This window comes from Danio aesculapii, chromosome 8 (assembly GCF_903798145.1).
Source record: "Danio aesculapii chromosome 8, fDanAes4.1, whole genome shotgun sequence".
Lineage (NCBI taxonomy): Eukaryota > Metazoa > Chordata > Actinopteri > Cypriniformes > Danionidae > Danio > Danio aesculapii.
In genome coordinates this window covers 12,960,436-12,977,495 of record NC_079442.1, presented here as the reverse complement: position 1 = coordinate 12,977,495, position 17,060 = coordinate 12,960,436, and the positions used below count along the sequence as shown (strand labels likewise).

Genomic DNA, 17,060 nt, shown 5'->3' with positions numbered 1-17,060 from the left:
AACGCAGTGCTGAGGTTAAAGTAAAGCAGACACGTACAACCACAATGTTTATGAACTAAAGTAGAACAATATAGCGTAGCCTCATCAAAATGTTTAAAACGTCATATAGGATTTTATAACCTCTGCTGGCTTCCAGGCATGGACATGTTTAATAAAGTGACTGCTTTCCTGCAGCAGGCTTTGGAAACAGTGAGTAGACGCAGACTTTTGAACGTCTTCAGACTGACTAGCCTAATAGCTTAGCCTAGCTAATATAGTAAACAACTAGAGACGAGTTGCACGATACAACAAAACTTAATAAAAGTGCTATACACGGTATTATCAGGTGTATATGAACTACATATACTATTTGCTAGGCTGTAAACATGCTGTCACATCGTTTATATATACGTTAATATATGTTGTTTTTAAAATGCTAAGCTGAGCACATATAACTTATTTGTAACGTTAGATTGTCTTTTTATACACAAAGTCCTTTCTGATATTTGTCATTTTAAGGGATATGTGTAAGTTTTATTATTTTCACACACACTATTGGGGTTGTCATAGTCAGTAGTTTGTCCAGGTCGTGAAGGTTGAGATATTTGGACCCGAGTTTCTGTTTCTGAAATATCAACAAAAAAGCCTGTTTGTTACTCAGGATTATTACTTTTATGTTTTCCAATGAGGGATTATGCATTTGAAGGAACACGTTGTTCATGAGTAATTGATAAATATGAATTAATTTAAAGTTTTTCAATGTTTTTTTAAATAACATTTTTAATGGTGTAACAAAATATAATATCTTAATAATAATAACGTAATAAAACAGCATGATATATATATATATATATACATATATACACACACACATTCTCTCTCTCTCTCTCTCTCTCTCTCTCTCTCTCTATATATATATATATATATATATATATAAATATATATATATATATATATATATATATATATATATATATGTGTGTGTGTCAGTGACGTGATGCTCATTTTTTTGTGTCCATGTCGTTTAAATCAATTCAAGAAGGTTACAGTTTCAAAATAAATTAGCAAATTACTTGCATACATTCTCTACATTGAAGACCAAGTCTAATCTTTTTATTTATAATTCATTTTAGGATCATTTTTAGGGGATTATTGCAAGAATCTCACTGTGGTGTAACCAAAAAAATTGGTACCAAATAGTTTATATTGTTTAAAAAATGTGAAATTCTCAATGAAGCATCAGCTAGTTTGGCATAATTTTACACTAGTCATATTTAATAGTAAATAAAGGCAAATATAACACTATTGTTCTAAATATTATAATTAATTTGGGGAATTATGTCTGTCATCTCAAATTCTTGAAATGTCAAGATGGTGTAACCACCATTTATTGAGCCATTTTGTTAATATTGTCAAAATACCGTGAGACAGGAAATTGGATCACAGAGAGGAACTCTTGATAAGACTAGTTTCTGCATGCAAAGGTTAGTAACTCTCTTAAAAATGTGAGATACTTTGACCTTTTAGGGTATGGTCAGCTATTCGTAGATATGCATGTCAAATGGTAAGACCCCAGGAATGCACAGATAATTGATACTTATTATAAAAAGAAGTATTACCTTTAAAATTACATTTGAAATATTCCCACCAAGCCCATGTGCTTACATAGATGTTGATGATAATGCCTGTCAAAATTGATTTTAAGTTGAAATGTCAAGCGGTGTAACTGGTTACACTATTTGACTCGTATTGCAGGAGTCTTTCTGTTGAGGGCCAATTTAGTCAAATATCATTAGTTCATGATGCTGATTAAAATGCAATATCAATTAATCGACTATTTAAAACTATTTGTATTTATAGTGTTGGATTATTTATTTATTTTTGTTTGAGAAAGTGGTGCTTAATCCCAAACCTTACTTTTAAAGCTCTGTAGACTTAGGATAAAGTAATTATATTACACAACATAAATGTTTTTTTTTCAATGTTAATCCATGTTTCTATTTACACAAAATAATGTACACACTATCTTATTCACACACACATTCATACACTACGGCCAATTTAGTTTCTCCAATTCACCTATACCGCAAGTCTTTGGACTGTGGGGGACACTGGAGCTTCCAGAGGAAACCCATGTCAGCTCCACACAGTAAGGCCTCCTGGTCCATCTGGGACTAAACCAGCAAACTTCTTGCTGTGAGGCAACTGTGGTAACCACATTAGCCACTGTACCACCCTCCTGGAAATTTTTTTATATTTGTTTCTTGAGAAAGTCTCCTTTGTTTTAGCTTGGATAGAATAAAATCAGTTTTTAAAATGTTTAAACAGTTTTTAAAGGTGCAGTAGGTGATCTGCCAAAATGATAACCACTTAGCTTATCTTCGAAACACAGTTCCACCCCTTCCGTCCAAAGCCACGCCACGGAGATGACGGAGATTAGCTGGTCATCTCCCAGCCTGACCAGCTAAGACCAGGCTGGAAATGGCTGGAAACCAGCCTGGAAATTGCCAAAACCCCTCTAAAACCAGCCAACCAGCCTAGGCTGGTTTAAGCTGTTTTTTTCAGTAGGGATACAAATTGTTTATCACTTTTATATTATTATATGCAGTAATTAATATTTTTTTATGTTGTTTATAACTTGTTGAACATTTTCAGTAAATGAGACGGACATTGCTGTTATACTTTTAAAATGTAATCTTTTAGAAGTTGAGTGCTTAAGTTTTCTTTCAAATATTTGGGTTAAAAACAAATGTCACATCATACGGCACTTGTCACAGTAAAAGTCAGAAATAGTAGTTATAAATTTAAAGGGATAGTTCACACTAAAATGGTACCCTCAGCCGGTTCCAACCCTTTATAAATTTCATTAATCTGGTGAACACAATAGAAGATATTTCGAAGAAAGCTGAAAACACGCAAACGTTAGCTATTTTTCATCCAAAGATGCGAATTAGATATATTTTTATACTGGAATTTATTTAGTAAAAGTGTTTCCATTGTAGTTTATGAGCATTTTTCCTTATCGAATATTAGGTTTATTCTCAGCTTCTCAGTTTGCTCAATTTATTTTCCATAGTAGGAAAATAAACTATGGAAGTCAGTTTAAACAGTCTTCTTTTGTGTTTAATAGAAAAAAAAAATTACGGAAAAAGTAGGGAGTATTACATAACAATATTATATTTGAACATGCAAAAGAAAGTTCAATTTTGATAAAATCAGTATCAACATGTTTTAAACAAAACAATAATGTTTTCTGCAAAAACATCAGAAAAGGACATTCAAAGACACTGAAGATGTTAGAAAAAGAAGTACTGGTGTAACAGAAGTGGACATTATCTGTCTCATTAAAAGATGTTTCAGCCTTTTGTGTTAGATAATACTCCTATTCCCAGCTAACCAGTCATTAGTTCTTTGCAAGACATATTTGGATAATTCTCCATGAATATTTAACATACAGTTGTAATGAAAAAAAACTAAATCATTTTTAGGGGTTTCCAACAAAGGACAATACAATCGTAGCACTATTATTGTGTTCCAAAATGTGAAATATTTGAATGTTCTTATGCCCCATTTCTACCCACATTTTAAAACAAATAAGATCCACACTGGCATTTCATCTTGCATTCCTGAAAAGTTCTCCTGAAACGCACATCACGTGACCACGAACGCACTCTGGCATGTGCTGACAGTTGCTTCAGTGTATTTGGGGAAGGGTGGGGAATTTGTTCATTTTATAGCAAACGTAAGGGGATGTGTTTTCTTACAGTCAACACTTATGCTTTTGTGTTGCTCAATGAAAGAATTAAGCTTCCACTTACAATTAAATCAGTCAAAATTTAATTGTAATTTAATCCCATTTTTAATAACTACTAGTTTAAGTGCATGTCAGCTTATCAACAAAATATTTGTAGTTTAGTTTCTATATACAGTTTATATAAAGTTTCCAACTTGCAATATTTCAAAAATTCCTGACACAAAGTTCCCATGGAAATTTACAAGAAATTTCCTAAACTGTTGGATGGTTAAATGGATCTAATCCAACCCCAAAATACCTACCGTATGCAATTGTCTAATGCCGAATATTAGAAATTTGAACAGTCCAAAAGTTTTTTGTTAAAAATTGTTATCTGTATTGACCAGAAATATTTCATTGAAGTCAGAATTATTCGCCCCCTTTTTAATTATTATTATTTTTTAATATATATATTTCCCAAATTATGTTTAACAGAGCAAGGAAATTTTCACAGTATGTTTGATAATATTTTTTCTTCTGGAAATTTGTTTCATTTCAGCTAGAATAAAAGCAATTAAATTTTAAATTTTTTTAAAAACCATTTTAAGGACAAAATTATTAGCCCCTTTAAGCTGTATATTTTCCAATAGTCTACAGAACAAACCATCGTTATACAATAACTTGCCTAATTACCCTAACCTGCCTAGTTAACCTAATTGACCTAGTTAAGCCTTTAAATGTCACTTTAAGCTATATAGAAGTGTCTTGAAAAATATCTAGTCAAATATTATTTACTGTCATCATGGCAAAAATAAAATAAATCAGTTATTAGAAATTAGTTATTAAAACTATTATGTTTAGAAATGTGTTGGAAAAAAATCTTCTCTCAGTTAAACAGAAATTGGGAAAAAAAAATAAACAGGTGGGCTGGGCTAATAATTCTGACTTTAACTGTGTATAAATAAATTATTATATTTGTGCATCCCTAATATATAATACATTTTTTTACACAGGCTATATTTTTTTAAATATATTTTTTTGTCTGGTGAATAAACAAACAAACAAACAAAGAAAATCATAATCATAAAAATTATTATATGTGATTTAATGACAGTTGTTATGGAGTAATTGCAGTAAAATACGTTATTTCTGTTCTTATTTTAACAGAGGGAGCCCTCAATAAACCTGCTGGAGTCTTTTGTGGATCACTGGAAAGCAATAACCAACTATTACATTGAAACTACAGGTAAAACTATAAATAGAAATGCACATTGAGCAGGATTTTTTTACAAATGCATTTATGTATAATACACAGTGTGTTAAACAGTCAATAATGCCATGCTTCAATCTTTGATCACTTGAAGAAGAATAGAAAAACATTAAGCAGAAATGCAGTGAAACTAATGTTTGTCTCACATTAATCTTTTTTCTACAAAGATGAGTCTCGTGCGGTAAGGAATACAGACATCCCATGGAGACTCCGGCAGATGCTGGATATTCTGGTGTATGAGGAGAAACAGCAAGAAGAGGAAGCAGGTCCCTGCATGGAGTACCTGCTCCAGCACAAAATACTAGAAACACTTTGCACACTAGGAAAAGCACAGGTATGAGGACACAGATTCAAGACAAAACTAGAAATTAATTATCAAGATTTCCACACGTTTTACTTAAAACTACTAGAATTCCAGATATACGGATTCAAGGCTTGGAAAGTAATTAAAAACAAACTTTAAAGTGCTTGAATTCAATTTGAAATGAATTTTATGTTGTAATTTTAATAATTTTACTGTGCTCCTGTCAAAAACAGAATAGAAAAAAGAAAGTTTGTATTTAAAAATCTTAAATTTAAATCTTGTACAAGAACTATGATAAAGAATGCACATTTTATCAGTATTTCAGAATATTTGAATATTACTAGTTTTGAATTCAGCAAATATGTTTTAAAGTTGTTTGAACATGACTAAATATGATGAAATTTTAGATTTATTTCTTTATTTTCTGAACACATTGACACATTTGTAATGTATATATTAAGTGTAGGTGAAATGTTTAATACAGTAAGGACTTTCATATGGCTACTATACATACTGTATGCTTGGTGTGTGACTTACAACGGGGCTTGATTCAAATTGAGTGGTGCTTTAAAAAGTAAATCTGGTGCTCATGAAAGTGTGAATTGTATTATTTCTTCATTTGACAGTATCCCCCTGGCATGAGCCAACAAGTGATGGTGTTCTTCTCTAAAGTCCTGAGCCATATCCAGAAGCCTGTGCTACATCTAATTAATGTCTATCGGCCTGTACAGGTAAGACGTGCTCAGTAACAACTGTTACTGTATGAAAAAGATCCAAGAATATTTCCAAGACATTGTACATTGTGCTGCATTTATTCTATCAAAATTTTAGTAAAATAGTAATATTGTAAATTTTAATCAATTTAAATTAGAAGTTTTTTCTGAATTGCTAAAACACGTTTCTAGGAAGCAACTCTTATTTGAACAAAACCATAAACACAAATCCAAATCTTCAAAGTAAATGGACAGAACCCATGACTATTTCCGGGAAAATCCTAATCCAAAAGACATCTCACCTGTACTCAACAATAAACAAAGCTTTTAAAGGGGACCTATTTTGCACCTTTTAACAAGATGTAAAATAAGTCTCTGATGTCACTAGAGTGTATTTGTAAAGTTTCAGCTCAAAATACCCCACAAATAATGTTTTATAACTCTTTGTAACTGCTTCTTATAGGCCTTGATCCAAATTGTGCCTTTTTGGGGACTGTCGCTATATATCCAAATGAGATTGAGCTCTTTTTAAAAGAGGGCGGAGCTACAAATGCCTTTGCATCATCATATTAGTACATTCAACACAGCACTAATGTCTCTGTGAAAATCGGAAAATGTCGAAAGAAGTGTTTCAGAAGAAGGCAGTTTAAAATGTATAATTCCTTTTAGTAGCTGACATTATCTTCAGCAGGGACATTATGACAACTCTAATGGCAGACGGCTGCTTCTCACTCAAGGCTGTTTATGCTAATGAAGGAGAGATGGTCACTTATGGGTGTGGCTTTCCCCCCTCCGATGACACGTACAAAGGGAGAATGTCAATTTCTGAATGTGTTTCTGCAGAATGTGTGATTATAAAAAATTGAATTAATACATTTTTAACATTGGACGCTCACTATATTCACATGCCCTCTTATAAAAGGGATTTTTGGACAATAGGTCCCCTTTAAATCATATTCACTTTAGTCAGTAATATATACACTGCAAAGATCATTCATTAAAAATTACAATATTTGAGATATTGACCCTTCCTGTCCACACAAACACATCCATTTCATACACTTTTTGAAATGGTTTCAGTAAAATGTAATATAAGCCCAGCTTTTCTGGGTAACTTCCGTCTGCCTTGTAAGTCTAATACTAGCACATTTTCACCATTTTTCATGTTAATCACCAAGCTTACTCTACTATGTGTAGTTAGTTTGGCTGATCTGCTTGTTAAAGAAAGTGGTGCGCATTTATGGCCATAGAATATCTGCATTGTAATTGGACAAATCCCTTGTCAATCAAACTGCCCTGCTCATGGGTTTGCGCAAAAAAGAGACTGGAAGACCAAGGGCGAAAATAAATTTGAGAAAAAATTCTTTGACTTTTATACATACAATAATTTTGAGTAAACATTGAGGGAAAAAATCTGAAACAATGAAAAAATAAATAAATAAAAAAAAAAAAAAAAAAAAAAAAAAAAAAAAAATATATATATATATATATATATATATATATATATATATATATATATATATATATATATATATATATATATATATATATATATATGAGCAGTTCCAGCGTTATGGATGTGACATTTGCAGTAAAATCTCAAAACATAAATTGACAGAGACAGTATATGTTAACATTATACTGAAACATCTGCTTATATTTTGAAACAACTAACCAGTTATGGGATCAGAAAAACATCAATCTGTAAACATTTTTTATATTTTAAATGAGAGAAATAAACATGCGTTATGGATGTGACGAAAAAAGTCTGCAAGTTTACTGTCTACCACATACTTTGTAGAAATTCTGTGAATTAAACTGCATAACTCAAAATAAATAATGCTAATCAAAAGGATAAAAGTTGGCTCTCTATAGAACTAAAATTATTGATTTGATTTGACATTTTTTATTTTTTTATGTTTATGACAAAAAAGCTTTGTTATGGATGTGACAGATGTGAAATTGGCACTTGTGTGATTTTGGTTAATTAAAAATAATAGTTTAATAACATTAACAGAGACATTTTTGAGTATTTTAGCACTGTAAAATACTTGCTTACACAATAAACAGCAGAAACAGCAAAAACTTTTTTCATGGCAAGGTTGATATTTGCTTGGAATTGCTCATATGGGGAACGTGGGAAGAACATGCAAACTCCACTCAGAAATGCCAACTGACCCAGCCAAGGCTCTAACCAGCGACCTTCCTACAGAACACTACCTACTGCGCCACCGCGTCACTTATATATATAGAAAGATTTTTTTATTATGTGCATTTAATTGTGTACACATTTTACCAACTTTGTCCCAATTAGAACATTTATTTGCATATTTAAGCACAATACTTTTTCATTTTTAGCCACAGTGTTGATGTTTTTTTCCATTTGTAGAGTATATAATGTCACTAAATTGTAGTATGGATTTTTAAAAAATTCCTATGGAAAAATTAGGTTGTACTACACTTTGTGAGGTGGAAAATGTCTCTTTTTAATACTTTTATAGAAGCTGATCAACCTTTGCGGACTCCCCGATTCACAGACAGAAAAAGAAGAGTCTCAGTTTCTCTTTGCCATTTGCTCACAAGTTCACAAAGACCCCTATGTCCTCAACTATATCTTTGAGGTACTTCATTTTGTCTTCTTGTCATTGCTGTGTTGACACTTATTTACATTTACACTCTGCTGAATTTGGAATCTTAAAAGATTGATGATAACACACCTCCTTCTCTATCAAAGATTAAAAACGACTCTCTGAAGAGGTCTAGTTCTACCTCAGACGGGGCTGTGGAGAAGGGCTGCAATGGATCTTCCAGTCCTGAGAGAGCGCCCTCACCCTCCTCATCCAGTTCTGCCTGCTCCCATTTGTCTCGTAGTGAAGCTCATCCCGCTAACTCAACTCAGGAAGCCACAGGCATGATCCCGGTACTCCTTCACCTGGAAAAAAGTGAGGTAATTTATCCTGAAACAAAGCCCTTCTATGTAACCTTTTGTTCCTCATGTCAAGTGTTTCCCTAGCATTGTATTTGGGGGGTGCACCCCATCCCACCCCCTCCTTAAAGGTCAAGTTATTAAATTTTATTGTATTTATATAGCACCAGACCACAACAGACATTGTGTTAGGTTTCTTAATATGGAACAGGTCTATTTTTCATTATTTTATTAAACAAACAAAATAGCCTCATCTTATATCTTATGGGGAGTGTCTTGATGGCATGTCATTTCTGTATATCGCGTGGTGAAACTGGAATTGAGCACACTCCCACCAGCAGAGATGGTGTACACATCGTAAAATGTTGCATCAAGCAGTTGTAAATCAGAAAAAAATATTTCTACATAACCAAGTGAATAAATAAAGAAATAAATCCCACTTTCAGCTGCAAAGCTGCACTTGACATGTGACGTTATATAAAAAGAATGTCTCAGCTTAGATTGCAGTGATCTTTATGCAAGGATAATACCATTGAAATATCACTGGGCCTGGTGCAGACATGGTATGACAGCAAAATTCCATGATTATTATGCTGGAATGAAAGTATAGTTAGAGTCGGGTCTAAGACAACAGATAATTCTATAAAACATATTTATTTTTTGTATTCTGTAGAATTGTCATAATTAATATTCATGCAAAAGATTTCTTAAGTGAACTTAGCATATCACTCCAGTTGTTACATTGTTTTCCAGTAACATTTAGGATTGATTTCTGTTATTTATTTAAAATAATAATTGTATAATTATATCACTTTATTATATACTATCAGTCATTATTTAGTCAGAATTATTAGCCCCCCGGAATTAGTAGCCCCCCTGTTTATTTTTTCCCCCAATTTATGTTTAAGAGAGCAGATTTTTTTCAACACATTTCTAAACATAATAGTTTTAATAACTCATTTCTAATAACTGATTTATTTTATCTTTGCCATGATGACAGTAAATAATATTTGACTCGATATTTTTCAAGACACTTCTATACAGCTTAAAGTGACATTTAAAGGCTTAACAGGGTTAATTAGGTTAACTAGGCAGGTTATGGTAATTAAGCAAGTTATTGTATAACGATGATTTGTTCTGTAGACTATCGAAAGAAATTATAGCCTAAAGGGGCTAATAATTTTGACCTTAAAATGGATTTTAAAAAATTAAAAACTGCTTTTATTCTAGCTTAAATAAAACAATTAAGACTTTCCTGCAGAAGTAAAAATATTATCAGACATACTGTTAAAATTTCCTTGCTCTGTTAAACATCATTTGGGAATTATTTAAAAAAAAAAAAATGTAAAGGGGGCTAATAATTCTGACTTCAACTGTATATATAAATAATAGCTCATTGTAGACGTTTATTAGCACCATTTGTTGAGCCTCCCCGTACAGTTTGATACAGCGATTGGACCCGGAAGCTGTTTCACGTTACAGCATACACCTGTTATACAGATTACAGACCTCTCATTAGCCAGCTGTGTATGTGTGTATCTACATTATAAATCTGCAGACAAGTGTGGTGTAATGATCATTAGTTTGTGAATATGTTTGTATGCTGATTTCACACACATTTTTTGCTTAAGTAAATGAGCCCCATTGTTTTTAACAAGACTTGCTCTCCATCTCTCTTAGAAACGTCGGGTTGCAGATAGATCATTGGAGAGTTTGCTGCTTCTGGTCAGTTCACCACAGGAAGACACTGGACATCTGCTGGCTGAAAGAACTCCACTGTGTGACCTTCTCGCCCAGAGGCTGACTGAACTTTACTTACTCATCCCTTCAACAATCGACCCTGCAGACATCCACAGCTTCTCTGTTGTACAGTGGAGGTGTGTTTGATATGAAGTAACAAATTGATTTAATTACAGATGTGTTTCTACTGTCATTCTGAAGATTTGTTGTTGGTTTTGTAGGACTCGGTTCACACAGGAGAGTACAGCGGAGAGCCAGTCGTTTCCTGGCAGCGAGAAGGTCCACAGATTTTTTTGCTTTTTGGACTACTGCAATGAGCTCATCAAGCAAGCACCAACGGTTAGATGATGATATTTGTGTGCATTTCTCAACTGTATAATTGATTAAGTTAAATTATGATGGTATATATCCTGGTTCAAGTTACAAAAAATATTATGTTTAAGGGCAAAAGTTGAAGTTATAGTCAAAATTATTGACCCTATTGTGAATTTTTTTTTTTTTTTTAATAAAATATTTAAGTGATGTTTAACAGTCCAAGGACATTTTCAAAGTATTTCCTATATTATTTTCTTCAGGAGAAAAGTAATATTTCTATTTTAAAAAGCAATTTAAATTTGTAAAAAACTATTTTAAGGCCAGTATTATTGGAATGCTTTTCTTCAATTGCCTACAGAACAAACCACTGTTACTTGCATAATTATTTTAACTTGCCTAGTCAATATAATAACTTTATATTGCACTTTAATCTGGTTATTATTATCATCTACTTGAAAAATAAGTAGAATATATTATGCACAATGGCAAAGACTAAAGAAATTAGTTATTAGAAATTATTTATTTATTTTATTTATTTGTGTATTTGGCAGGGACAGTGTTCATTAATTAGCATTGCTACAAATGCACCAGAATTAGCCAGAAGGCTATTTTTCATCCGTTGTCCCGGGACAGATGTTAAAATTGTCACCCTAAAAACAATACAAACATACAATCAGTCAAGCATAATTAAGAAGCACTAAAATAGACACAGTAACAGTTGCAATCAGAATTATTAACCTCCCTGAATTATTAGCCCCAACCCCCACCCCCCCAAAAAAAAATTTCCACAATTTTTGTTTGACGGAGAGAAGATTTTTTTCAACACATTTCTAAACATAATAGTTTTAATAACTAATTTCTAATAACTGATTTATTTTATCTTTGCCATGATGACAGTAAATAATATTTGACTAAATATTTTTTGACTAGATCACTTCTATACAGCTTAAAGTGACATTTAAAGGTTTAACTAGGTCAATTAGGTTAACCAGGCAGGTTATGGTAATTAGGCAAGTTATTGTATATTGATGGTTTGTTCTGTAGACTATCGAAAAAATATAGCTTAAAGGGGCTAATAATTTTGACCTTTAAATTGTTTTTAAAAAAAATAAAATTGGATTGCAACTGTAACACGATCTTAATAAAAAATGTATATAAATAAAATAAACTAAAAACAACAACATTATGTAATGGAGATAAGAGTAGTTAAAACACATTTAAAGAATTTAAAATATAGTATTTAAAAGTATTTAAAACACTTTAAATAAAAAATTGAAATGAAATTTAAATAAAAATTGTTTAATTGATTAAAATTTCACAAAAGGGCTAATAATTTTAACTTCAATTGTTTGTGTTTCTAAATACACTGCAGATAGATCATATACTGTATCGATAGATCTGGGATGTAATATTTTCAGGTAATTCGATGTCCTTTCCTTCCAAAGTAAGCATTTTAAAGTTTTCATGTATCTATATTTTTACCACTTGGAGTATTTTGAATTAATCATATTTATGATTAGCCTCTTTATTAAGTTACAAACAAAAGGAATGACAAATATATACACAAAATAAATAATAGGTAGAATAGGTCGAATAGGTCCCCCCCCCCCCCTTATTCAGGTCTGGACTCTGTGTAGGCCATTTTATGACTGTCAGTGTTTTATCAGATGTTTTTATATGTTCCAAATGTTTGTATGTGTGTGTGTGTGTGTATATATATATATATATATATATATATATATATATATATATATATATATATATATATATATAAACAAAAAAAAATTATATGTTTGAGGGTTTGTTTGTTTGTTTCCTCAAGGTACTTGGTGTTAAAATGGCCAGAGCACTTCACTCTCAGTGGCTTAAAGGAGTCATCCAACCTCATCTGCTTCAGATGTGAGAGCAATATACCTTCTTAAATGTTACTTTTTTTGGCATCAGTATCAGTGTGAGCTTTTTTTGTATGTTTAATGGCCTGTTTTGGAGAACATAGTGGAGAGACAATTCAAAGTTCAAATATCAAATAAGAGTAGTACCTCTGAATCAAAAAACAGATAAATTAATAAAATTAAATGCATAAAAAAATTACAAAAAATATTAAATAAGTAAAAGATGAAACATCTAATTGTTTTCATTAAATTAAATTACAAAAATTAAAAAAGTGATTTTTATATGTCTAATGTATCAAATGACCAGTGATCTGCCCTAAAAACCCCCGATTGGAGCACAGTCATCTGTAATTTATTTCTTTATTGCTGTCTATAATTGACGCTAACCCTACCCTGTGAACCACCTAAAATCCTAACCATACCACAACACAACACCTATTCCTAACCTTAACTGCATTCCACCTCAATCACAGCAATGTTGTGTGTTATGTAGTACAAGTACAATATACCTAACAATTCTTTTTTTTGTGCTGAGTACATATTCAATTAAAGCACCATTTTAAACACTTTTTGTGAAATTAAATTGTACAAGTATTTAAGAATTTTTTTTTATGTTCCAAACTGCAAAATTGTTGTTTATTGTAATAACAGTATATTAAATTCTATGGTTAGGTTTGTATAACACCACAGGGTTTGGTTGTTTCCTGTAGGGACAGTGTTTGTGGTTATAATAGCAATACTAAAGGATGCTAGATTCACTTTTAACGTAATAATAAGAATACCAGTAAGTTTACCTTTGCAGTATTTAATTAACTTCAATCATAGGCTTGGTGTTTCGCTGTAATGCATTTAGCGTACCTGAGCAACTAAAATGAAATACCTCCACTGTAGACTATGTCAGAAATAAACATTAGTTTGTCTCCACTCTCTTTACATTACATTATATTTGGATGTTCAGTTAAGGTTTATTTTTTCCTTCAGTTGCACCAGGGGTTTTCAAACACTGTATATGTCAGGGTTGATGAGGGAAGAGTTGAAGACTTAAGTGCATGGAAACGAATGGATATTTATTGGTAATGACAGAACATAAAATGAATAAAAACAACAAAGAGGGGGTAAACTCCAAAAGACTGTACTGGGGTCCGTTCTTAGTATATGGATTACTCAATTAGCTGGATTTGGTTATTGACAATTTGACACGATCCAGGATCATTTCGTTCTACAAAACTCATCCGAGAGTTAGCAGCAGCAGTTCTGGTAGCTCAAACCTGCTCGGGAGCAGGCTTATTTCATATAAGCAGGATTAGATTGGGTCTTTTTAAGCAAAGGTGATACTGAAAGTATGAATGCTGATATTTTCTTACAGTAGTAGTTTTACACACTTGGAAAAAAAAGTAAAATAGTAAAAAAATATATAAATAAATATATTTGCAGTTTAAGTTTAAATAAAAAAATATATAACTAAAACTTATACAATCTGCACTCCTAAATAAAAGTTGGAAAAACTGTGACGGGGTTGTTCTCCCCAAGGGGTTCAAAGAGAAAATGTATCAATATGGACTTTTTAGATACAAATGCGTACTATTTTAAGGTACCGATCCAGCTTTAGTACAGTTTGTGTATGATAACAGACATGCATAATATTGGACTGTTTTATTTTTAAAGGAATAATAATTTATGCAGTCATGCACATGTTTTGACAGTTAATATGACAGTGATTTGATACTTCGCAAAAGTTGCAGAGAGCGATTTCAAAATGCTGTTTTGATGCAAATTAATTTATACAGCCAGTTATTCCTTACACCGATTAAAAAATTGAATAGGCCTGGGCTACTATAATAAAGAAAATCTGCTTTAACTGTAAAATTAAATAAATTGCTAAATGCTCCTGACACATGAAAGTGTAAAGCCTGTAGCCCACAACAAAGGTGGAAAGTTATTGCGTATCATACTTAACAAACCCTTTACTGCGAATTTTATGTAATTTTGCTCACATTAATAATTGAATATGAATCAGATGATGTCATTACGCTGCTGTGCCGTCAGCCAATCATTGCATTGCTGATCGTGATTTTTGAGGATCAATAGATCTTTCCTTCACAACACACGCAGTGATCTCAGATCAGTTCATCTAGACATTTTAATCTGATTCGAGAACTTGTTTGAAGAACCAAATTAGCCAGAGATCAGTTGTCAAGATCAAAAGATCCAGGATCTGGCAAATTATCTTAGATAATTTAAGCGAGGGACAAAGAACGGACCCCTGGGCTACCAAGGCTAGACGAAGCAGGATAAAAACATGCACTAAAGCACTGAAAATGAATGTCAATGAACTGGCACATGCCTACAAACAGACTATTAAAGCCACAGTCACGTGGTCATTGTCACTTTTCGCCTTATTGACTTCCACTCATTCGCACTTTAGTTCAAAGGCAGCATATATTTCATTCAAATGGCATTTAAGCGTGTCATATGTGAATTCAAATTGTATTTATCTACATTTATTTATGTATTTATGTACAGTTCTCAGCATATATAAGTACACCACTCACAAAACAACTGTTTTAAATTCATATTTTTAACAGGAAGCTATACAATATTATATTTGTGCATATACATTAGATTAGTCTGTACTGAAGCCAAATCTGGAGCTTATCTAACAAAATAACTTACGATAACAGTCCAAAAACTAGTACTGCCAAATTTACATGTTATAGAAAAATATTAAATACAAACTTTAAAAAGAGGAAAAATCAAGAGAAGCAAAAAAATAGAAATAATCAGTTGAAATTTTGTAGGTTGCAATTTTTTTTTTGAATATTTTGCTTGAATTTGATTGTATTAGCTTTCAATTTCTCAATTTGTTTGGTGACTAAAATATTATTTTAATAAATATATCTTTTTAATAAATCTGTTTGTTTAAATGCGCCAAAATACATTGCCTATATTCACTGAGAAATGGATACAAATATTTATTTTCAAAATGGGGTGTACTCAATTATGCTGAGCAGTGTAGGTATATTATGTCACACTTCACAATTATCTAGTAATACACTGCAAGCAGTGCTGTTGTGTAAATCCGTGAAGAAATGTTTTAAAGTGAAATAAAAGATTCTTGTGCTCCTGTAGAGTGCAGTGAAGCAGAAGGGACTAGGGAAGAATGCACACAGCGTAGGGGGATGTCAGTCAGAACACACGTCATGCACAGAGCTTGGTGATCTAAATTAGAAGGGTTAAATGCACAATATAAAGATTTTGTGGATGGCAAGGTCCAAAAACAAGAAACGCTGCTCTACTGTGACGTAGATGAAATGAATGAACTAATAATAAGGCAACAAGCTGGGCAGGGTAAAACAATAGACATAAGTGCGCATAGTACAACAAAACAAAGCCATGTGCTCACACAAAACAAGTAAGAGACAATGTACATCCAGCCGGTTGTTCTCGCAGAATAAAGCCCAACAGGTTTATCAGGCTGTTGTATAAATCCAAAGGGCTTTATTCCTCAAAAACAACGAACTGGATGCACATACTCCTCCTTATAACATGGCTATATCCATAAAACTGAATAACAAAACACAAAACATTGATCTGAGTTGTAATAATTTACTTCTGCTCTTCATAAACACAAAGCTTGCAGAAAGATTTAACTTTATATCGTCTTGACTGTGTGTGTGTGTGTACAAATTTATGTGGTTTACAGGGACACAAAGTTGTATGATGACCTGGGTATGACTTAGTTATACTCTTAAAGTGGTTAACATGGACACACCTCATGTCCCTGCAATTCAAAGCGGTTTAAAATCATATTTAACAGGGAGTTTTGAAATGAACTTTTTGCCACAGGTGTCATATGAGGGTTGAGTTTAAGTGTAGGGAAGTTTCAACAGTACAAAATACATAAGGTCTATAGAGTGTCCTTGTAGACAGTGTATACAAGTGTGTGTGTGTGTACAGTATGTGATAAGAGATAACACACAGCCAATCGAGAGCAGTCATAAGCCAAGTGTTAACAAAACTTTTCATCACGAAAGCAAAACAAGTCATGAGACAGGCAGTCAATGGAATGCACAAGCCGTCTGCCACACATAACATAAGATAACACAGAAGCACACAGTCAAAAAACAGCTATTGTAGTAGACGTGAATCCACAATTACAAGCAGAGACACGTGGTGTAAGTCTGAACC

The 17,060-nt window shown here is 32.4% G+C and overlaps 1 protein-coding gene across 1 annotated transcript in view; it reads left to right on the top strand.

The window, feature by feature from the left end:
* fhip2b (FHF complex subunit HOOK interacting protein 2B) overlaps positions 1 to 17,060 on the top strand; it is a 32,480-nt gene continuing 15,420 nt past the window's right edge. The window contains exons 1-9 of the mRNA XM_056463240.1: positions 1 to 189; positions 4,880 to 4,958; positions 5,150 to 5,316; positions 5,913 to 6,017; positions 8,501 to 8,620; positions 8,734 to 8,946; positions 10,606 to 10,802; positions 10,887 to 11,004; positions 12,803 to 12,879. Coding sequence (XP_056319215.1) covers positions 139 to 189; positions 4,880 to 4,958; positions 5,150 to 5,316; positions 5,913 to 6,017; positions 8,501 to 8,620; positions 8,734 to 8,946; positions 10,606 to 10,802; positions 10,887 to 11,004; positions 12,803 to 12,879 — 1,127 coding nt within the window. The 5' untranslated portion in view covers positions 1 to 138. The remainder of the gene's footprint in view (positions 190 to 4,879; positions 4,959 to 5,149; positions 5,317 to 5,912; positions 6,018 to 8,500; positions 8,621 to 8,733; positions 8,947 to 10,605; positions 10,803 to 10,886; positions 11,005 to 12,802; positions 12,880 to 17,060) is intronic.